At 36.6% G+C, this 24,585-nt stretch overlaps 1 protein-coding gene across 3 annotated transcripts in view; it reads right to left on the bottom strand.

Annotated features, from left to right (window-relative positions):
- The window catches only part of AKAP6 (A-kinase anchoring protein 6), a 297,564-nt gene that overhangs the window by 12,925 nt on the left and 260,054 nt on the right, over positions 1 to 24,585 (bottom strand). For all 3 annotated transcript variants that reach the window (XM_074909861.1, XM_074909863.1, XM_074909862.1), the window contains exon 12: positions 19,570 to 19,785. In XM_074909861.1, coding sequence (XP_074765962.1) covers positions 19,570 to 19,785 — 216 coding nt within the window. The remainder of the gene's footprint in view (positions 1 to 19,569; positions 19,786 to 24,585) is intronic.

Raw genomic sequence — 24,585 nt, 5'->3', positions numbered from 1 at the left:
AATGAGAGATAAGAGATCCTTGATTTGGGGGCTGGTACTCTGAACACAAATTAGTTTTATTTTATTTTTCTATTTACTGAGAGGTAAAGGGAAGACTTTGCTTATACAATAAGTCGTCTTATGGAACTGTTAACTACTGTAAAAGAGTTTAGTTTAAAACATCTTCACAGCTGAACAGTGGTCACTGTATCCAGAAAAAGAAGCACTTTTTAAAAAAAAAACTTTCAACTGTGATCTCTCGCTCTATTGAGGTTTCTTGGAGCAAGTTTTGTTTTTCAAATAGAGCATTGGTCACATGCCAAATAACTATCTAAATCACAACAAACTTACAAAGTTACTGAAATACAAGAAGATAAAATGAGGCTGTAGTTCAATGAAGTGCAGTTGTACACAACTTAGTTACTGACAGATTCAAGATGGCCAAGGTTAGTTGTGCAGGGGAAGGCTCATATCTTTGATTTTGATTCTCAGCTGGGAACTCTCTCTTTGAAGTAGGAACTGAAGCTACTCAACCCTTTTGTGAGAAATCATGGGATATTCTCCAACAGCTCAATACTTAGGTCACTGATTTGGGAAATGGGACACTTTGTCAGGCTAGGCATAGGAGACATGAACCAGGTTCTCATTCTCTCAGGAGAAGACCTACCTACACGTTGTTCTGAAAAGACGACTGCTTCTCCTGTTTTATTTTGCATAAAACATTTAAATATTAATTCAGTCATAGATAGACAAGAAGAACTTTATCCTGCAGTGCAGTGTTCAGAACATTTGACTGGCAAGAGGCACAGATCGGTCCAAATCTCTGTTCCAGTGTCTATTTATTTATGTATATATGTATATATTATATTAATTATAACATATTATATATACCTTATATATTTTATATATGGGTATATTTATGGATATATATTTATGGATATTTCTGTGCAAGACACAAGGCTATCCCATCCCAGTATGTCCAGTAGAGCAATGGCTAAAACACTCATATGACATAAGGAAGAATTATTTTCTCCAAATTGGGCAGAGTATCCACCGTTCAGCAGGGTGATATTTGATAAACCAAGATTCGCCATGTAAGATAAATCTGTGTCCTCACGCTTCATTGGACTAAGTTGTAAGGTAGGTCCCTGAGTACGGCAGCTGTGTTAAGATACTGCATATAATCCTGGGCAGAAATACTGGTGCCAAAGAATTTTTTCCTCTTTGGCAGGTTAGGAGGCTTTTGGGATTTTGAAAATCTCTCATGTCTAATGTTGAAGGCTAAAGTCTCTTTCTGGATCTACCTACCCCAACGTTTTTATGGAGTAAAATTGTTACAGTCCTTTGTTTTTTTCCCCTGTGAGATACTGGCTAGTGATAGCTTAAATGTTAAATTCCCATGAGAACACCCATTTGCTAGACAACTACAGCTATCAGAGCAGTTCTGTACATTGTGGAGTTTAGAAATTAATATTTGGATTTGCCAGTTTGCCATGTTTTTGTCATGGTTCCTGGTTGGTAATTAGCTGGACGCAGTTTCTCACCTGTAGCTAACTCTTAACCAACCTGCAAGTAAAAACTGGTGGAAGGTAATGACAATAATTAAGTTAGTTTGAAAACCTGTTAGATTAAACAAGAAATCAGCTACAGTTACTCATTTTCTCTGTGGCATGTTTTATGATTGCCACACCTAGCATTAGGAAGACATTGCTGTGAAAAGCTTCCTAAACTGCACAATTTTACTGCTTTAAGTTTCTGCCAGCTGCAAAAAGAAATTCCCGAAGGCAGGAAATCAGCAGTAGGTTCCAAGAATTTTATGTTCCATAGAATCTGATTTTGTTTCTCAAAAACAAAACATTTGGTCCTTATTGGTCAGGAAGATAACCTTTCCCCTGTAAATCAGCACTTGGCTGCCTTGTTTGTTCTGCAAGTCAGATGGACTAAAACAATAAAACATGCAGAGTTGTGACCTCAGCCCATTCATCTTCACTGAGAGCTCCTCGCTTCAAAGCCTATTTTTTATTCTTGAAATGCACATGCTTTTCTGAGGCCTGGTATATACTCAGAAGTTTTGCAGGCATAGCTATGACAGTAAGGGATTTGATTTCTTTTTCCTTCTGATTTTCACAGCTATACTTGCAAAGGCTCTTATGTAGATGTGATCATTTTACCAGTATAGCTTTCTCTATCCAAGGAACTGACTTAATTGATATTAGTGAATAACTACTTTTCTTATAAGCATCGTCTCCCTTAAAGTACAACTTTAGTGGTTATCAGCTACGTCCGCAGCCCTTCCCAAGTACAGACCCTGTTTTAACTTTGAAGCGAACCACTCAGTTCTTATATAATTTCTATTTCTTTTTTAGAAAATTTAGCAAGCTGCTCAAACAAGAAAGAGACTTTAGATGTTAAGGTAGTTGTTGGAGAGAGCAGCGCCATATGGACTCTTGAATAAATCTCTGGATTGAAGAATGGAAGGCAGTGTCACTCCAGCCTATGTTAGCACTGACAGCAGTAGCAAGGTAAAACCCAGGAATCTCTGAAGACTATTTTTGTCATGTCAGATGTCTCCTTATCAGACTGCTCAGTGCATAGGTAGGGTTCTGGAGGGTTAGAATTATCATGATATTATTATTAGGTCTCGCCAACAGAACATTTAAAATTCCCCAGACTGATCCTTTACTTGGTGTTATACAGAATATGGGAGGTACAACACCAAAAGTGTCAGCTGGTGTCAGAGCTAAATTTTGATTGCACACTTTACTGGGAAAAAGTGCTGTTGTCTCTTCTCCTTATCTTCTTTTTCATTCCAAAGAACTGTATAGTACTGACAATGCATCTTTTACACAAAGCAGACAAATCTTCTATTGCCCAATTGGGAAAACTACTTATGTGAGAGCTGTACCATGTTTTAATCCCATTTCAATTAATGATGAATGTGGTTTTCCTACAAAGTTTGCATTTACACACTCCAAAGGATGTTCTGCCTAACCTGGTCCAAGGTACTACTCCTTGAACCACAAATACTCAACAAGAAAGGGGTCTGTCACAGACAGACATGCTGATCTCCACATGTGGGATAGACTACAATTAGAGAAGGTTTGAGTGTGCTACAGAGCTTCGGATTCTAATGGGATAGCCCTGTACCTTCGCTCTTAAATACTGGCCTTGATGAAGTCTGTGAGAAAACATGCTGCAAAGGTACCAGCCATGCTACCAAAGGTACCAATGCCATTATTTGGCAAAAATCCTTTGGATATTAGCTGGTGTAACTGGTTGCACTAGATTTCCCAGAATTTAGAACTTGTTTTTAGTATGCTCAAGAGTGTGGTTTTTATATGTGCATATGTGTATGTGTGTATACCTCTTTCTAAAAATGGGTATCTTCCAAGTAGGTCAGCGTGACTTGATCATTATAAAGTCACTAAATACCACTACATCTAGAGTAGATCTCGATGATCACATGGTTCAGAGTAAAAGAAGGCAAATAGTTTTGACCAAGCAAGTAAAAAATAACAATGCAACAAGAACAAAAAGATGAACAGTATTATGCATATTCCTTTTTTAAAAATATTACCACTAGATAAGAAACACTTAGGAAGCATTTACTGTTGCATAAAAAGTTTCTAATATAATTAAGCCAAGAATCAATTAACTTACAGACTCAGAAGAGTGAAATGTTGAATTAATTCTAATATATTTGAAAGTGCTGTTTTAAGGAGTTTAGCTATTCCTAATTTGAACCCTGAACTATTTTGCTCAGGACGGTATTCCCATTTCAGTGGAATAACTCATGTGAGCAAAGTTAGGTGTGCACTTAAATTCTTACAGAGTTGGTGTTTAATGGTTAAACAGCTAATCTGCTGAAAATGTTAATGGGACGAAATAAGATTATTAAGCCAAATAAGGACATTTCCTCAACCCCAGTGCTCTTTAAGGAAAAGTCTCAAAAATGTGTTTTTTCATTTGTTTCCTTTACGGATAGTTTTTCTTTTTCTGCAGCAAATTTTATTAAACAATGATTCTCTGTTTCAGCTTCATTTGCATGTGCTACTCCAGTACAGATACTTTGTGTTGGTGAAACAGGCCTGTAATGTAACCCCTACGTACCATTATATTTTTTAAAGGAATTAACATGAAAAAAAGAGCTTTTACAATAATAAATACAAACTCTGTTCCTCCCTCCCCTGCAACATATCCTTCAGTTGCTGTGGACAAATTATCTGAATTCAACTGCATTTAGGGGCCCAGGGAAAAAGAAAGAGAAAGAAAGAAAACCATCCCCCATCTCCAGGAATGTGTGCACATTCAAGGAAGACAAACATGATTTTGTCTTTTGAAAGATGCAAGCATGCCAAGTACTTCTGCTGAGGGAAACAGTCATGTGTACAGTACCCACTTCACCTCTGCTTCACTTAAATTCATGTTCTAAATGGGGTTCCCTATACCAAAGCCAACAAGAAAACTGTGCCCATTTCCCAACACCAATGTTTTAATATGTATAAACATATGATTAATATTCCATATGCATAATACTGAAGTGACCTGCACATTAACATATGGTCCCAAAATATATGGAAGCAGTATGCTTTATCACAGAGAAACAGATCATCAACATACATATTTGTTATAGTTACAGTTAAAAGAAGAAGGTACATGTTTATTTCCTGAGAAAATAAGATCCAAAACTGTGTTTCATACTTTATCTTGCTTCACTTTAAAAATATCGTTGCCTCTCTTGATGAAACAATCCTGCATATGCCTAACTTGTAGTTTTGTCAGGTGTTACGGATGCTTAGAGTTATTGCCAGGGTCCTACCTACATGGGTCATTGTATGTACAGATTCCTGTAGCACAGGAAGGACACTGACTTCACCTCTGCTCTCTGCAAGGATCTTAGTGCAGGCTGGGTCTTATGGGAACAACAGAGGTTCCACCATTGCTCAAGTACCTGCCTTTATGATGATGTTTGAAGTTCTCTGATAATGCTCAGAAATAAAAGTCTAGAGGATAGGATTGCCATATCCAGGTTTTAAAACTGATAATTTTCTTTATCATTATAGCAGCTTTGTGGGCACAACTTCTAAGCAACTGATTAAATAACTGCAGTCACATTTTAAGAAGATGCCCAGCTGAAAACTCTTAGTCCCTACTAGTAGTAGAAGTGTTTTAAGAAGTCAGAGAAATTGGCCATTTTCTAACCATTCTTCTGCTATTTAAATGTCACTTGATGATACTAGGTAACACTCTGGGGTCAGTCGTGCCTGCACATAAGTCCTGTGGGGGTCTTCTAACTTTCTGAATAAGCTGCCTGCAACACCAGATGGCCAAAAGAGAGTGAAAGGCTCCAGCCCCTTCACCACACACCAGTTGGTGCAGACAAGCCAGGCTGGAACAGAAGATGGGCCGTGTCAGCAGAAGGCCTGCAGGAACTAACTTCTATCACAGATCAAGGCAAAAGCAGGGACGCAACATGTTTAGTCCCTGCGCTGTGCCCAGACTATCGCTGCTCACACGCTACGCATTATCTGTTTTCCAGCTTCTATGGAAGCAGTGGCCTCCTTTTTTGACACCGTATCCTTATATGGCTTTCTAACAGCTCTGATTCTCGTTTGCTGAAGAAGCCCTTTAAATGTTACTAGAGAGCAGAAGAATATCTGTAACATTTTTATATTGAATCATATTGTCATCGAAATAGGTTTACAATCCCAGGCATACATTCCAAGTTGTGTATTTGGGCTTTATTTTTTGTTGGGTTTTTTTTTGTGATGAGAAAACCTGGCTACATGGCAAATTTTACTGACTGTTGTTTTTGCTGCTTTGTAGTTTTCTTTTCATCTGTCAAGAGGTTACATGACGTGATTTTTTGCCCTTGAATGTCATTTCGGTCTCACCTTTACTTCAGAGGAATATATGATTTTCTTTGTGCAAGAATCCAACACAAGCCCTTTATGAAACTCAGAAAAACATTTCTAGCTTTACCCAAACCTGAAATGTTGCCATGCATACCTAGTTCAGAAAAGAGCAAATCCTGGAACTCTACCTCAGATACACACCCATACAAGTTGGTGGGAGTTCATCCATGCCAAGTCTCAGAATTTGACCCAATCAAAGATCACTCTTTATGGTTAAGACAAAAAAGTCCACCAACACCAGGATATCTGTGGAACCAACCATACTTAAACAGGTTTAGCTATTGCTTGTCTACACTGCAGAATTTAAGCACAATTTTTCACTGGTACACACGTATTGACAACAAATCTGTTGCATTCTGCATTAAGATGCTCATGAACAAAGTTGTACTAGCAAAGCTACAGTAGCATAATAAAATCACTTTGGTTTGACTTTGTACTCGTTAAGAGGTCTGCAACCTGCATAAGAGGTTAAGAATACTTTCAATCGGGTATCATTTACATTGGAAGAGGGTACTCTCAGTTAAACCAGAACGACTCAGTGGACACTATGAATGGACTCAGTAGACACAATAGCCATCTCCAAACTACAACAGGTACATCAGGGCACCTGGAATCACAGAGGTTTTAAGAGCTTTGTTTCAGCAGAAATGAGTGTTTGTGAGAAACACTAAAGAGTGAGGATCACCATAGAAACAGATAGATAGGAGGTACATAAGAATAGGACATAAGCCCTTGGGAGCTTGACCTTAGGAGAAACCGAGAAAGAAAGTTTTCTCACTGAGAGCTGGAGGAGAGATGCTTGAATTTCTAAATAAAAATTCTTCCTGTGTACTGGAAAAGGAGAGTTTATCTATTATTTATGAATAACAGGACTGCATGAAAAATATCTGGCTCTATCATCAGTTTCTGCTCCTCATGAAGCAGCTGAGGCTACCAAATTTAGCCTAATTCATGTTATCAAGGAGAATGGAGTCTTTTTTTCCCCCTATTTAAATTTTGAACACAATTTCTTTGTAATCTCAGTTCAGGCACTTCCTGAAGTAATTGATTCACCATCTGTAAATTTGGGATATTGACTAGAGGGGAGTCAATAAGCAAGTATTGTGAAGTCAGAGGCTGGAAGAATGCTACATATTATAAGTACTTGCACAGTCTGCCTACCTATGGATTTCCGAATGTTAAATTAAACACCACAGTTGTCAATAAGTGGCAGAGAGTTCTCCTGGCGATGAATCAAGATTACAATGGTAAGCCCCTTGACGCTACAACAATACAACTGCTCCTTGCCATTACACAGCCTATATCTAAGAAGAGCTGCTTTTCAAATGTTGCAAAATAGAAACACTGGCTTTATCTCCAAGTATAAGAGGTCTCTAGGCAGAGCTTTTTCACTAAGATCATCTCATCCTTGAACTTCTAGATTTTTTTGTTTGTCTCTCATCACTGGTAAGTGATGATGTTTATAGTTTTCTCTGTACATAATAGATTCCAACATGGCCTGGAGCTGGCTGGAAAAATACGATTGGAATTTTCAGTCTAACCTGGTATATTGATCCTGTGCAATGTCTCAAGTACCAGTGTTATATGCACATTTTGGTTTGGTCACTTGAAAAATGATCTAATATAAGAATACTCTATAGAAATTCACATAGATGAAGACAAAGTAATGGACAACTATGTCTTGTTCTGATGAGAGGTTTATATTTGCCTGCCTTAGTTTGGCTGAGTACAAAATTACAATGGGCACTACCTCATTATTACAAAACCACGCCATTGTTCAAATTTCTTCTATTATAGGAGAGTTTATTTTAAATGTTATACAGTTTAAACTTGGGCTCAGATTGGAACATAAACTGAAGATTTAAGTGTATCCACAATGGTTATTTTCAGTGCTGGTAAGGCACAAAAAGTCCAATGAGTACTGAGAGTTTATAAGGTGGTGTAATAACTGAGGGCAGCAGGGCTATTAGCATTAATATTATTAGTAAATGTGTTGTTAATTTGCAAATTTAAAGTATAGAGCTTGAAGTCTTTCATGCAGCGCCTCAGGTTCATACTGAAACTGAATGTTTGACATGCACCTTTTGTGTAATGCTTAGGAATTTTGGAACAGTTTATGGTATTTGGTTTCACACTGAAGCAATATTCCTCCCCCCTTTTAAAAATAAAAAAGGATTTAAAAAATAAAGCATCTCTCTGCATTGTTCATTAAACCTGCTGGATGAGCTGTGACTCCATAAAGTTTAGGAACTCATTTATTATGTTGGTAGATCAGACACTGCATTTATTCACACAGTGCATCTTTAAAACCTAGCTTTCATTAGAGCTGTGGGGAAGCCCAGTCTTTCTCCCTTTACTGGAGAAGGTGAAGCTCAAGAAGATAATTAACCATGAAACAATGAGGAGGCTTGCTGGGTAAGCACTAGTGTGAAAACAGTTACTCCTCACAAAAGAGGGGAAATTAGCTGGCTGGATAAAAAAGGAAGTGTCAGACTGGAAGACTGAAAGGACTGCAAGCATAAGTAGATAGCTCTATGCATCATTAATGCAATTTTTTTTAACACTTAAACTTCACTGCTTTCTAAGTTTAAATGCATTAAAATGCTATGTGTTAGGGGAGATTAATATGCCATTTTAAAATAATTTCTCTTAAACTTTCCATTTTCATGTTTCACTGGTTTTAGTCACCCTTCCCACGTATGAAAAAAATCACTGCCTCTTAGTATTGTATTCTTGTTTACAAAGCTAATGTAAACAGAGTGTTCTAAAAAGATTCAGTTCTCTCATTGTATTTTACAAGCCCATTATTTTACATTAATACAGATATTTTTATGAACAGAAAGTTTGTTTTGATTTTACTGTTTCACTGAGTAAAGACTTATGATGTGTGTTTCCTTTCAAAACTTCCTTCTACTTGAACAAGTGTTCCCTGAAGCAGCCACATTTTTGGCAGAAATTCAGTTATATGCTATGCCAAAAGAAATAGAATAAACAAACACTGCTTAATGCAGCTGGCTAGGTAATTTACATATTACTGCACACCAAACATGAAGACCTGAATATGGATTAGAGCTACAATGATGACACAAATGTCTTCTATGTAAAGGGAAATGAAATTCAGATCATCATTGCTAATGATTTAGATTTTATTATTTAATGTATATTATAGTACCTCTGACACATAAATGTATGGACATATTTCAATATTAAGTAGAGGTATGTATTATATTTTCTGTATATTTTACAGAAAAAATTGCTAGAAATATCTTGAAAAACCGTCAAGTGGGTACATTTTTCAAAGTTTTCTTCTGGTGAAAGCAGACTAACTAAATGGCTACATCCTAGTCTTTGAAAATAACAGAAAGACCCCAAATACAATGAAAACCCTCTACGTATTCCTTAAAACTTCTTTGCTATACATAAAAAGATAGTATAGGGAGGCCTCCAAATCTGCAAGTTCATGTGCTTTCAAAAAGCATCTGTCATTTTAGGTGAGATCAACAGTCCATTCAGCTGAGTCCATCTACTGCTGTGGCCAGTAGTGAATGTTTATGGAAAAGTTAAAAATCCTCAAACACATAGAATAGCATAGGAGATGCCATCCCAAATTTGAGAAGTCAGCCTGTGGGGATTTTCAGAGTTGGAATTTAAGAAGCATTAATTGATGTCTCCTCCATTAATTTGTCTAATTACTTACTGAACTCATTTGTGGTTTTGCTATCCACAATATCCTGTAGGAACAAGTTCCATTTTTATTATGCAGTGAATGAAAATAGTATTCCTTTTTGATGGTTTTAAATCTCCTGCCTCATAATTTCATTAGGTACCTTTTACTTTGTGTATAAAAAAAAAAAAAAAGTACCTTATTTATTTTCATGCACTTTAAAAATAGTTTTTTATTGTATTCCTGTCTGCTTACATTCCTGATGCAGCTCCAAGAACATACTGAACAATGAAACACTGATTATGCATATACTTACTGAAGATCCTGCAAATATATTTCCATAATGGCTGGAGAATTCGGGCCCTATCATCCAATAGGGAAGACCCTTGTAAAACGGAAATAACTGTTGTACAACCTGTCAGAAAATAAGGTTTCTTCCTCTCTTTCTAAAAACTATTTTGCTTGAGAAATCTTGAAACAAAATATCAGAAATTTAGCTTCAATTACACTCGCATACCATTCCGTGCAGAACTGGAGTCATCAGAAACAAAAAATCAAAGTTTTTAAACAATGACGGCCTCAGTCATGATCTTATGACCAATGGATAGTAGGCACCTAAATAAAACACTGACTTCATCCTGTTAACCTGAACACAATGGCATTGCAATGAGGGTCACAATCTGATGAGCACTTTTAAATATCTGGGCCCTATATTTAAGCCCCTATACAGGAAGTGGGTTCTTTTGAACTCGAAAATAAAATCCTAGCCATTTTTTTTTGTTCTTTTTGAATGAATTCTTTTTGCCAGTTAAATGATGTTTGACAGTTCTTTCAGCATCTGCATGCATTGGAAATATCAGTTTTTCAATTTCTGAATATTACATATTTTCCTTCTAAAACTGATTATTCCTGAGAATTCACTGGAAGATTTTAGGCATCTTACAGTTCTAATGAACATTTCAGGAGTAGGAAATATCTTTTTATCAAAGCTGTGGAAATTGTTTTACCTACACTGTTTCAACAATTATCTAATTTGTAGAATGGAAAAGAAGATTAATAGATTGACAGATGGTTGATAGAATATATGCCACCATGCTATAAATACCTAAACTTGCTACACTTTTCCCATTATAAAGTTATAAAGCTCACATTTCTCTCACATTTATAGATTTTATAAGATTGAATTCTGGTGTCTCAAAACCCGAACTTTTCTAATTAGTCAATGAATATTTATTTTTAAAAGATCATAACAAGTTGAATTACTGATATTGTAGTTATCTATAAATGCAAAGAAATTAAGAATGTTAGATACACCACTGATGAGTGTCAAATGCTATTAATTATGAGAAATATGACAGTGTTTTCATGATCATATGTTGCATTACAGAGCCATGTGATAAACTGGCACTTTTGAAGGCCTCACTAGCATTTTAAATCTCTTGAGGGTTTGTAAACACCAACCATTTAAAAAAATCAGATCAGCAGAGAAGTATTACCAGCTTTCTAGCTGCTATGAAATTCCGTCACCTAACTCCAAAACAGCACCAAAACATTAGTACAGATGCAGTATTTCATACTCAATTCAGACACTATGCTTTGAGCTAATTATAACAGCAGGAGCCTAGTCCTGTAACACTGCTATCATGATATTTTCTGCCTTAAATACCTGAAGCTAGTTTTTCACTGCACTACGAGCTGTGGACAGTAGCTATACATGATTGAGCAACCATGTTTGGTTTAAAAATAATATTGGGAAATATATTTTTATTTTGCTTTTATAGTCTTTGTGTTTAAAACTATGATCAGACATTATGAAGCATTTCCAGACTCATAAAGAAACTTGTCTTCTAAAAAGCAAGTAAATTTCAAATATTGCATAGAAATATTGTGTGCTTTGTCAAGAAAAAAAAAAAAAACGAAATCAAAGGGGGCTTGGAGTAATTAAGTATTGTGGCGGCTGATGTTCTCATTAAAATAACTCTTTGCTTGTAATGTAATTTCATTTATCTTCCTGTGCTCATGCCAACAACAAAAAAGTAACTTTCACCTCTCATGTTAGAAAGTTTGCTGGGTACCTTGAAGAAGGCAAAGAAACTCAATGTGTGCAGAATTAGCAAGGAGTTACAGAAGAGAACTATGCATCTCAAAGAAGTATATTGAGGCCAGCTGAGGTGGATGGTGACTGAAATTTGTTACTGTAGGACTGTGGCTGAATGAACTACAAGAAATATTCTTGTAGGTTCATTATAATGCAAACTAAAAATTCATATGTAATCAATACCATCAACATTAGCAGGAAACGTAGGTCTGAAAATTTCAGTGTAGAGAAAAGGACTGAAAGAACAAGAATGCTGAACTACTCTTTCTGCTCTAGGTGGTTCATCTTATGGAGCAAAGATAAACTGCACTGGAAGAAGCTCTACAGGAAACCCTATTCCTAGCATTGTTCATACCGAACCTGTGCTACACATGAAGACTTTCTTTTCAGTGCTCTCTTTCTTTTCATTAACAGAAAAGAACAAAGGTCACAGAAGCAACAAGGCAGAATTGGTGAGTACATTTTCTCTCAACCTGAACAATTCAGCCTACACCCAAATCATCTTCTGAGACTCCAGAGAAAGTTAGGAGTATGTACTTCTACCTTTCTTCCTCACCAGGGGGAAAGCTCAGGCTTACTACGGACTAACAGAGACTGTGAAATAGTGAAATAGGGCTGCCTTAGTCTCTACAGTCTGGATTAACTACCAGCCTCTTTTTGCCTGATCCAGCCAACAACTAAAGGGTCCATAACATGATTAAAATTGGAGCAACAGCTAAAAGTCTGACTTGGTGGCAGTGACCTCAGATGACCACCTCTGAGGGTTTGCTCTCTCAGAGAACTGGAATTAGTTCTGGTTTGTCTGGGGTTATGAGTTTGAATATATACCTTGGGATTCCTATCATTCTACAAAGCCTGGCAAAGCATGGCAACGTCTGCCAGGGTGAGGGAAACAGTTGAATAATTTAGCAGATTGGTAACATTGCATGGAGTATTTCACTTCTGGATTGTTAGCTGTGACAGAAAGTTCTACAGTCTCTGAGGAAAGAGAAGAGTCCTGTGCAGAAAGACTTAAATGTATTCTTTCTTCTTTTATTAACTCTGAAAACTTACTGCTGCATCTGACCCCTCAGGAGATTTTCTCAAGAATATAACACAGCATTTATCTGAATTTTTATTTAATTTGTCTAAACTCCACTGAGTCTGCATATTTTTTACCAGGATCTGCTCCACAAGGAGAATTTTACCAGCTTCAGTTTTGCCAGATCATCCAGACTCTGCATATGGCTGTGATGGCTGCCGTCATAACTATGGCTAGTCCTCAAGAAAATGATAAGAAAGACAGAATTTCTTGCAAGAATGCAGGGCATATCACCTATCTTCAGTTAAAGCCCAAGAAGAATCTAGGCCTATGTTCACCATTTATTTTAGGTCCTGCAGATAATTATTCCATGTCACAAATCAGGCTTGCAATGCAACGCAGAAGCTCAAATGCATATGTACCTCAGGTCTGAGGGTGGTGCACCACATCATAGACTCTACAATCAAATATCTATTCACTTAAAAAAAAATATATTTTAAGAAAGCACCCAAATGAGTGACCTTCAGTGTTGAAATATAAGTACAAGATGACTGACAGAAACAAATACAATCAAGATTGTCCTGTCATATGCTATATAAAGAGGTCCAACATCAAAACAAAAAGTACTTATGATAAATAATGAAAAAAACAATTTGTAAAGGTGCAAACATAAGTCATTTAATAATTGCTTTGTGAAGGCTAGATCAGGTAATAGGTGTTCAGCACTTTACAGCAATGTAGTATGCTCTCCTCAGCCAATTAAGTTAATCATCACTCAGTACTTTGCTGTAATAGGCACTCCTGATGAACTTCTAAATTGTAAGATTTTTGCTAGATCCCACTTTACAAAATAATGGCTTGTGATAAAATAAGAATATTTTAGAAACCAAGTTTTTGTTTAGTGGAGCTATCTGACAAACAACTGAACAATATCAAATTCATTTTTTACCTCTGAAGAAAGGGGGTTTATGTGGGGTTTTTTAAGCTTAGAACAAGTGTCATTCCATGGCTTGGAAAAATATTTCACCAGTGAATTAAGTATAGAGATGTAAAAGGGAGAGACCATGCCTAGCATTATTAAATACTGGGTGGGTTTTTTTCCAGAAAGCATTACAGAAACAGATGAATGGAGGAAAAAAGATAAAGACACCAGATCTGAAGCAATATAGTATTTTTAATCAATTTTTTTTTTCAAAGTCCATTACAGAGAATGAAACCTAAAGGAAGTTGGAAAAAAAATCCTAAAAAGAGCTTTAAGCAGGCTCTTTACCTCCTAAGAAACAAACTTGTGGAAAAGAGAGAGGTGCCCTTTTTTTTTTTTCTTTTTAAGTGAGCTCTCTCACCATTGCAGAATTTCCCAAGTCCTTACAACTCTAATTAAAATGTGGTAATTGGTTATGTTACCTCAATTACCATGATGCATGGACATTGATGCAAAGCGACACCAATTGAATCCCTTGGGTGTTATACCCCAAGGCCATCCCATTTATTGTGGCCTTATTATTTTCAATTATATGGCTGGATGTACAGCATACTTTCAAGCCAATATAGATGGGAGTTTTGCTGGACATACAGTGTAGTGTACACATGGGATGACTCAGGACAACAAGAGAAATTTAAAAAAAAAAAAAATGTCATGAATCATAGTAGTGAACTTAGTGATCAGACAAATATTTCAGACATTTTCAGGACAATGTGAGAATTACAGCATCTTAACCCAAATCGCCTTAGCTCAAAATCTCCATTTAAAAAGCATGATTAATACTGTCCCTTCAATAATTAGCCCTCTCTGTTGAATAAGAGATTGTCTGCTCCATAAAACAGATATGTTTCTCATTCAATGAATGAGCAGTCTGGAGAAAAAGCAGTTTCTCCAGTCACCAAAAAGGTAGGAATATTGAACTGCAATTTAAGAAATAAAATCCATTAGAAACCACAGTTTTGTCTCTCAGCCATAGCAGTGTAACAGTTTTCTATAATCCAGTATTGGTAAAACAGTCCAGAAAAGTGAATTTCCATGATCAGCTCATTGTAGCTTTCTATACAGAGACCTGGAAAGGACATCCCCAAACTGTGAACATCTGTAGTGGCTGGAATAATCCGCTGAGGCTAAACACATAACTTACATTGAGTATATCTCTGGCTGAGCAAAAGATGGAAAAAAAATGCATAAAACAACTTAAACATTCCCGCTTTGACTTAACTGTTGTAAACTTGTGGGCATGACCATGACTGAGTCTGTCCCAGATACTTTTTTAACTGTTCAGTCTTTCAAGTAGACTACAACCTCTAAAGGAAAGTGTATAGTGAGTTAAAGCTTCTCCAGCTGTTGAGCAGGAATTTTAGATGGCAATTTTGGGTATAGTTGACTAAAGATTGTTGCTATTGCTGTTGCAATTGCCAGACAGACTCCTTTTGCTTTTAAGATAATTGCCAGCAGGGTCTTGTTAGGCAAACTATAAGGCATCTGTGTAATTCTGAAGCTAAAATTTAGGTGACATATAACATTATATCAGCAAACTATGGAAAGATAAATCTGGGGGAAAAGAATTTACCACAAAAAAACCCAAAACAAACAAACAAACAAACACAAAAAAAACCCAAAACAAAAAAACAACAGATGGGGGAAATAAAAACCTCTTTTGCTAAAACAGATTAGGACTGCTTTCAGTAACAGGCAAGTGTCCTACTGTTTTTTAAAAGTAATCTTCGGATTTTTCACTGTATGAATTCTTAATTCTTTATAGCTAGATTAACCTACTGAATCTAGCCACATTTAATCCTCCTGAAGTGATTTTTGTTGACAATTTCACATTTGAGACATAACTTTTGGTTTATGAGAAAGACATATTTTACCAGACTTTAGGTGCTTGTAGTACATGTTACTATCTTCCTGTTATTGGTTAACTTATGGTGTCTGCTATTGGAAAAGTTGAGCAAAATTAAACATTGCTGAAAACCCTCAATGAAGACAAACAATTCAAAAGAAACCTAAAAGCCTTTTGTGTTCAATTCCAGCATACCTTTGTAATGCTATAAGTGGCCCAGATAAGTGACTGAATGTAAAAAGGGGCAGAAACAGGACAAAGGAAGATCCCAGTACAGAAATTAAAGACAGTAGAAGATGCAAGGGACTCTTGTACTTTTATGACGCAATATATAATAATTTGGGCTATCTTATTTACTGCTACCAAGCCAGATGCCATGAATGAGTCAGATGCCATCAGGGTATAAAAACATCTCATTTGTTTTCATAAATTACAGTATTTTGTGGGTAACCACAAATAAAGACTTGTTACCAAGGGATACTGTTTGTGTGCCAAGACTGGCACACCATCCAATAGAGAGAGATAGGGAAGCAGAAGAAACAGTTCTGGTACCTACCCAAGAAATGACTACACAGGAACTGAGTGAAAAGGAAGGTTAGAACATGCCAACTCAGGCCAGGGAAGAAAAAGAAACCTGAATTCTGCAGTGGCTGGGGCATCTTTAAATGTTGAGAATACAGATATTTATCAACATGAGAAACTTGTAGATAGTGACATACTTCAAAGAATCATATGATTATAAACACGCCAAGGATGAGAAGTTCCAAAAGAAAACAGCTCACAGTGAAAATTAGATGAGCATCATGATAGCTCTAAACAGCTGCCATTTCTCAGCAGAAAGAATGATACACCTCCTGCCCAGTGAAAGTCAACTCAGCCCAGCAAATAACTCCAGACTACCTCAGGCAACGTGGGAACAAAGCAGCATGATTCTTGTGAAGTTTCAAGTGTCCGGATATCAAGCAAGATGCTGTACTTGTACCCTCACCATGCCTCAACTCCTGATTGACTGCAATCCCAAACAGAAACACAAGATTTCAGTCCTGCTGCAAGAGCAGTGCCATGCTCTAACTAGCTCATAACAGTTTCTTTACAGTAGCTGCAGGTACAAACAGCAAATTGCTTCCAACGGCAGCTGCCCACATGCAAAAGGAGATAATATGCTTTCACTGCAGTAACTTGCACCTCTGGCCAGAACTCTCTAGCTATCTCACAAATGTAACTTGTTTCCATTCCAGGTTCAAGAGAAGATATATATTTACCGCAAGAAAATACTAAGTTTTGTAGATGAAAAAGGCAACTCATTGTTGTGGTACTTTACCTTTTAGAGAAACACAGTAGAAATCCAGTCCAATCTCTCTTGGGCAGTTATATACAGCATATAGCAACTAAAATTCAGGATTCTGAGAACTATTTTTTGGTTTGGCTGTTGCCTAATACTGCATGCATTTGGTTTTGATGCTCCAAAATGCAACTGTTTTTTCTACTGCTAGTCAGTTCATTAAACATTTTATGTAGCTCTAACCAACAGTTTACTAGAGCTACTGATGTAATACGACTAAAAATATTCTGAAGATGGATCACAAAAATATAACCAGTGTTTCTCAAGAGAACTAAAAAGTTATTATATTTTTCATTGTTTATCAGTCTTTTCTATTCCTGTCTCACATTTATCTTCTAATCCATTCACTTGCCCATCTTATTTCACTGCTGACTTCTCTTACTTCTGTTCTCATTTCTTTCTCTCCCAGATTCACTACCATCAAAACTCAAGAACGTTGTCTCTCTGCCACTGTTGAGATGTCATTTATTTCTTGACTTCCCTCTCATGTAAATGTGAATGTATTTTTTAAAACGCTTACCTCCACTTTCTACTCAACTTCATTCTGGATCCTCACTAATACTGTTTCTTCCTTCAATTCCACTGTAATTTCTCTAACGTTTTCTTATGATCTTTATTTATCAGCTTCTGTTTTACTTTTGATTCTACTTGATCAAATTCTCAACAAATTACTGCCTTGGATTTTTCTGCTCTCTAGATTCTTTTTCTACCCCCTCTGTGCTTTTTTCCTATTGTTCTTTCTTCCTCTTCTGCTTTTCACTAGACTTGAACAATCCTTTTTCTTTACCTACTTCCATTTTCTCCTTTTTAGATGATAATATACATTCAGATACCTGCAGTACCTATCTCTGGACTGAGGGTTGAAGTAAACTCCTTTGCATCTAACCCCGGTCTTCTGCCTGTCTTTTAAATATTTCCTTCTTAATGTCCATTAGCATAAACTAAGCACAGAAAAATTGGAACTCTTGCTCTGTCCTCCACAGATCTCATCTTTTCTTCATGCTCTGTCAGTATGACTGTTCTCCCTCTGGTAATCTGCATCAGCAGTGGCACCTACAGCTCTCACTAGCTCTATTAGAGGAATCTTAACATCATTAAGATTTGACCTTTTTCTGCTGGTCATATAGTGAGAGCTCTTAGCTGATCTCCTTGGTTGTTTCCAATAGCATTCCTCTTCAGTTGTTACTTTCCTCTCTGCACACAGATGTATAAGTCTGAAAAATAGTATTTTCTTTTCTCGGTACCCTTGTACAATCACATGTAGTTTCATCATTTTTATACTTCTTTCAAACAGATTAACTTTTTGAGGGCTTAACTGACTCTCCTCAATTATCTACATCTCATATTGTCAGTTGACTACTCATGCTTATAAAAACAATGTTGATGCTCCATCTGCTTTTCAATTATGTCTTTCTTCCATGTTGCCTCATACAGAAACATGTCCCTTTTGACTTGTCCTGAAAGTCTGTTCAAACATGTTCCTTCCTCAAGTCCCATTTCTATTTCAGTACCTAAAGCAAAGCAGCCAATAAACCAAACAGGCGGAGGAGCACTCCTACTTTAGAACATTTGATAAAGGCAGGCAGGCAACAGATTGTTATTACCTTCAACGGTTCACTTGTCCACAGCATCCTCCTCACTAACTCACCATTTCTTGGCCCATTTAGAATAATAGTATTTTCACTCAGGAACTGCTAATGTTTCTGAACAATGTCTTGTATATCTTCATACTACACTATCATAACTGAACAAGAGATTTACAGCTTCTGTTATTTTTGTAAAGGAACTTTACCGAAAAGAAGTCAAAAGTACTATTTCACTGTTAGTCAGATAATTGTTAGGAATCATGTAAGTGTCAAGCATTTTTTCCTTTTACTTATTTGATATAAATCTAAAAAATTCTGTAAGCTAAATATATGTCACTTGTTCCCAAATCTCATCAAGGCTCTTCAGTACATGCACTACACAGGGTTATCATTGCTGTCAATGTAGCTGCAGTATACAGACTTCAGCATTATGATAGTAGCACAAAACATGCTGAGCCAATTCATCCATTACAGTCAATGGTGTTACAGTAGGAATTATTTTGTTCCCCTGTAGTTTATTGTTTAAATGTAGATACTGCTTTGTAATATAGTTTTACTCTGTAGAAAACGAGTCTAATTCATGCCACTTAATAGTTTAAGCAGAGTGATATTTTGCCTTTTAGGAATCCTTTCCCTGAGATAAAAGCAAATTAATGCATTTTACTTATATTCATATAACACAGAATTTTATATCAATCACATACCCATCATATTCTATGTGAAATACATATCTACTGCTGGGATGTTAATTGAAACCAGTCTTATACAGAAAATACCTTTTCTGAAATATATTTACAATCAGTGAAATATATCTCTGGGCTCAGTTCTGTTAGGTACTGAGCAACCTGGCAACGAGAGAAGACTGTTTTCATTCCTTGACAGGATCAGACGTGATGAGACTAAATATCCAGCAAACAGAACATGTATATTGTGAGTTTATCTTATAACTCAGTTTTGTCTATAGAATACAATGCTTTGTGGAAAACTAAAGCTTCACTTGTTGGCAGTAGAGACTAGGAATGGCATCTTCAGTCAGAAGAAAACACTCTAGATGAATGTGTTTGTCTTGCATTGAAAAAATGTCTCTCGTGAAGAATGAAACCACATGAGATCTTTTTAAAGGAAGTATCACTCACCGAGTCTTTTTCCAATCTCTTCTGTAGCCTTGTTTGCCACTGGACAGCTTGCATGACAATGGCTTCCCACCTCCTCTCAAGGTTTACAATTATCAACTGCATGGACTGGTGATCTGCATTTAGGTTGCAGGTCTCCTGGTCATCCAGGAGGTGCTGGCATAATCGCAGCACGGAGGCTACCCCACGACGTCTCTGTTTGATCTCACAGCATAGAGACTGCAGGATAGACAAACAACAGATGTCAGAGTGGAATACATTGCAAATGAAAACATTGACCATTATCTGATATATAATGGTGCCCAATCTCTGTCTTAGAACAGAGATTTTTTTAGCTCTTCCATTAATTCCAATACTTAGTGTCAAAGCTTAGAGTTTTATTTTCAGATAAACACGGTCTTAATCTTAACACAGAAGGAGTAAAGCTACTTTCAGTCTTCTTCAAACAAATGCCATGCATAGCTAACTGTCTCAATAATGCCGAAAGTTTTATGATGTAGACTGGTTTATTCTTCCTTTTTTTTTCATTCAGCTGGGACACATCTGAAATGAGTTACCCTGACAGTAATCAGTTTCAGAAATTCTTCAGGAAAAAATGGGGGGAAGAAATTGTAGTCATGCAATGAGAATATATGTATTTTTAGAAAAAAACAATAGAAACTATGGGTCATATGTACCCTGTCAGAGAAGAAACCTTAAGGAAGGAGAAAATTCGGTATAAAATTCTTTACAGATGTTTTTTGTTATAAAATATTTCCCGGGTAGTTCCATATTCGAGTAAATGTAAGAGTACTGTGATAACTGTATCCTTCTTAAAGTTGAGTAATTCATTGCATTTATTTCATCATACTGATCCCAGTGCTCCCAAAAATGCAGTCTGACCTGAACTGCATGATAGGAGGCAATCACTAAACCCTAATATAGGTGAATATTAATGGGAGACAGGATATGTTCGTTCTGTGCCAGAAACCCAAGTAAATATATTGAGAATCTCATGCAACAGCAGTGTAAATAATGCATCCTACATGCCAAAACTAAAGATGTATCTACCACCCAGAAGCAGTTAATGGCGTGGGGTGCTTTCAGGTATGGTCTTATCCACAATCACACTCTACTGTCATCCAACGTCAAATCAGGATTTTATTAACTCATAATCTGTTTTAATAATAATATCTATGAAGTTGGGGTTCAGAAGGCACAAATGCATCTGAGGATGACTGCTTCAACACAGCTTCTGAGACCCTATACTTTTATAGCACTGCATGGTTCAAGTATTCATCAATTATCATAGGCGTGTGCTACTCCTGAATTTAACAGGACTGTACTCCACTCCACACGTGGGAGCTTTCCAGATAATTTAAACTGAACTGTAACTTGCCAACATCTGTTTCCCTCTGTGGGTTGCTACAGATGAAAGTGCATGACCCCATGAGAAAATCTGAACTATCGTCTTTTTTGAAGACAGAATATTTGCCTTAAAGCTTCCAGTTAATCATAATAAGTAAACAAAAAAAGCCACTGCATCTCTCAAATCTGTTCACAAGCGTTAACTGATAAAAATCAGGACATGTCCTCCTGAATTTTATTAGCAAACCAATAACATCCTATAGAAAGTGAATTCAAGTTCCAGATTTTCACATCACTTTTTCTTTAAAAATTGGAATTTATACCTAGCAATGTTGTATCTCAAAGGAGCATTTTGCTGCTGGAAGTATGTGCTTGATCAACGATATTAAGCTGAAAGTCTGAAGCAAAACATTGGTATAGACATCTAAAAATATATATCTTTTCTTTGCCTATGTATAGTGTGCAAGAGATTTTTTTTTATTCAAAGCCTTCAAGAGAAATTATCATTAAACCCACAAACATGGCTGAATTACTAATCTACTTTCACTGGCACGGTTGGGCCATTCTAACAGTTAACAGATTGCTTATTAATCAACAAGGGTAAACAAGACAACGCAATCTCATTTAAAGTGGAAGTTTTAATGCCTAAAAGTATTTGTGTTCAAAATTTTAATCCTGATAAGGCTTCATTAGAAGACATCTTAAAATGATTAAGTACATTTCAATGTAAAGTACACTGAGTAGTATATTAGCAGGTGGACATTTCATACAGATGTTCCACTTATCGATATAATGCATTCTATAGCTATTTAAATCACCCTAACTCTGTAATAGCTAGAATTCTATTACTGCTATAATGAGAAAACCCTGTACCTTTAATATTTCTGAATTTTAAATACGGCGAATGACAAATTCCCAAACCACTATTTATGGCAAAATATGACCAGGAATTTTATTATTCAATTTATACCAGAGCTGCATTTTCACTTACATTTCCTGAACTCACCCTTATTTCTTTTCCTAGAGTTCATTACTAGTTTCCTTCATAGTTCTTCATGTAACCACCACATCTGGCACATTTTCTTTATGATGCTGTTCATTATCCTAATGTCACATCGGAAAAAAACCAAACCAAACCATACCAAAAAATCTATCTAAAGATAAAGTCAGGGTTCTTATTTTACATTTTATAACAGCTAAGCAATTCAGTTTTATGGAAGTGATGGTAAGTGATATACTGATGGCAGTCAAATCTATGTACATCTGTATTAATGGAAGTCAATACAACTCAGAATCTGGCCCCATAACATTACTTACCTTGATCTATATGATTATGTAATCTCTTATAAATATTGTTCTTTTTTGATACAATACCTTATAATATAATGAGGTAAGGAGTATTTCATTCATGAGCCATTGTATGGGAGTTTAAGTGAGGCCTTTACGTTGTGTTACCTGAAGCAGAGCTACAGCATCCAAATCATTTCTAATTTACATCAGTTTTACACCAGCATAATAACAGTAGCTTTACTGAAGCTATTTCTGATTTACATGGCTGTGACAGTACAATTAGGCCTATGGCACTTTTGTTTCAATTTTATTACATGATATTATGGTTAATATTAAACGGGAGAAGAATGAAGTACTTGTAGCTAGCAGTGTGTTGAAAGAGTTCGTTATAGCAACAATACTTTAAAAGCCAGAGAACTTAATCATGTAAAGACATCTTCAAACCCTATATAATAGGACTAGTAATAATGAATTTAAACAGTATTAGGGTCTGGTATACGGTGTCCTAAAGGGACACAATGATTGCCTGTATCTTATGACATGACAACTCACAGTGTTGCATCTACACCCATGTTCTGCTATTGTTAAAATGGATGCTTGTATAAAAATCTGTCACTGTGGCAATTGTACACAGAAAATATGCTTCCAGGACCATGGTTACTTGAATTATTTTCAAGGTAAATCCTACATTGTGAATTAACAGCTATGATTTGTGATTAATTAAAAAAAATAAGAAAAGAAAGATGAGTATCTCTACTGAGGCTTGAGTCTGATCGTCTACAGCTGCTATAGTAAGCTACTGAGTACTTGATGGTTCAGAAAATTAGGAAATGATCTCACAGTAGACTGAGGAGCATCACTTAGGCTTACTTAGTCTCCTGTGCGTACAGAAGATTTGCTGAAGTGTAGATTAAGAGATCAGACACTTTTGATTGTGGCTTCTCACACTATCATGTGTCCATTGAGCTGTGGTAACTGTAAATACAATCCAAAGCTCTGCCGATGTGGGAAAAACATATTCACTTAACTCATTTGCAGTGTCTCTTAAATTAACGTATTTGACTTTTTTGCTGCAGGCTAAGTATACACAGTAACTGTGGCTGCTGTGTATGAACTTGACTTTGTGTCTGAGTCCTTTGCTTCACAACAGATACTCTAATAACACTGAGGTGTTATTCATTATAATGTTATTATGAGTTGTGGTTTCCCATACTGAGGATTCCTGTCCATGCACTAGAATCTTGGAAGATTTTTCTTTCCTCTGCCTACTCCTATTTTCAGTGCTTTGAAGTTATCACCCGCATAGCTAAAAAGGGCTAGCTGAAACTACTTTCACAGCTTGTTAATACCATGCCTTAAATCATCTGGAAAAGCCCCTGCTGAGTCAAATGACATCAAACACTCTTTCCAAGCCATGGACTAATGGCACTATCTATGGGGATGGAAGTAGCCATGATCGGAACAGAAGGTGCCCTGCACAGCTGCGTGACACCTAAGTGAATGGCATATGACCAGAAACAGTGTGCAGCTTTAGGCAGTGCCAGAGCATATGGGAGGAATAGAAAGGTGGGAAGTTGAGGAATATTAGAGCCCCTCAAGCTCCAATCCTTCTCCATCCCTCGGCCTTCCTGAAGTGTACCGGCGCCTGCACTGTGCCGCACCACCTGCTCTGCGCAGCTAAAGGACATGGATGGGAAGTCGGCTTTCTCACACAACACGATAGATGAGTTGGCCACTGAAGCACTCTTACATCAGGGTTCTTGAGCAGGTGTTTAATATTAACCATTGAAAAGGTCTAAGTGGGACTCACTCTCAGTGAGTTTAGTGGGACTACCTGTGCTTAAAAATAGCTTAAAAGTCAGTTTAAGATTAGTTTAGTTCACTTAAATCCACATAATCCACATATAATCACCACATAAAAAGTTGCGATATGATTTCTGTGGCACCATTGATTGAATATGGCTTGGGGAATTTTTATGTGATCTGAAGTTCTTTGAACCATTTCCATCTTTCTTGCTTTTGCTCTACAATTAGGAATAATAAAGGTCCATGTAGAGCTTTAAAAATAGTTGGAAGATGACAAACGGTAACTTACACAGATGGATTTTCTTTGTCCTTTCAGGTTCAGAAGAAACACCAAGGTATACTGAGAAAAATGTTATTTCTAGGCTTACACTGTGTTTTTGCATAGGGACAATACTGGGCATTTTTAGGAAAACAAAAGAAACTCGACTGGGGATAAATCTGGAATGACCAGATCTGAGAGGAAGTTTCTGTCTAACCTACATATGTTAAAGGCTTAACCTTGTTATTTATTACAAGAGGTGGGTATGTGAGGGAGAGAATGATACCCATCTGATTGCATCAGTTGTTACCTTATAG

This window comes from Athene noctua, chromosome 6, assembly GCF_965140245.1.
Source record: "Athene noctua chromosome 6, bAthNoc1.hap1.1, whole genome shotgun sequence".
Classification (NCBI taxonomy): domain Eukaryota; kingdom Metazoa; phylum Chordata; class Aves; order Strigiformes; family Strigidae; genus Athene; species Athene noctua.
The sequence above is the reverse complement of the archived record's forward strand: the minus strand, read 5'-3'. Positions and strand labels throughout refer to the sequence as shown.